At 64.3% G+C, this 345-nt stretch overlaps 1 protein-coding gene across 1 annotated transcript in view; it reads right to left on the bottom strand.

The window, feature by feature from the left end:
• Positions 1-59: 59 nt before the first annotated feature.
• EHBP1 (EH domain binding protein 1) overlaps positions 60-345 on the bottom strand; it is a 225,738-nt gene continuing 225,452 nt past the window's right edge. Inside the window, 1 exon segment of the mRNA XM_009993463.1 lies at positions 60-178. Within this exon segment, the coding sequence (XP_009991765.1) occupies positions 60-178 (119 nt within the window).

Below are 345 nucleotides of genomic sequence, written 5' to 3'. Positions count from 1 at the left end.
GAGGTAACACACACCCTCCCCCCCCTCCCCATCCCCCCCTTCCTCCCTCTTCACCCCACTCACTGCTTTTCCTGGGCGTCCAGGTCCCTGACCAGCGCGTCCCGTTTGTTAACGAGAATAACGAGTTCGTCCAGCAAAAGCTGCTCTCGCCTCTTCTGCGCCTCGGTCTTCTGCCAGTCTAGGACAGAAAAACAAAACAAAACCTCTCTTGAGATGCCGCGGACGACACCGACGGGACGAAAAGCAGCCGGTGGTCGTGCCGGGCTCCCCAGCACAGCGATCCCGCGTCCCTGCTCCTCGCGGGGCTCCCCAGGCGGGACCCGCCGCGGGGACAAGCGGGGCCGC

The sequence above is a fragment of the Chaetura pelagica genome, unplaced genomic scaffold (genome assembly GCF_000747805.2).
Source record: "Chaetura pelagica isolate M959 unplaced genomic scaffold, ChaPel_1.0 scaffold472, whole genome shotgun sequence".
NCBI lineage: Eukaryota > Metazoa > Chordata > Aves > Apodiformes > Apodidae > Chaetura > Chaetura pelagica.
Note: the sequence above shows the minus strand (reverse complement) of the source record. Positions and strands in the feature narration are given on the sequence as shown.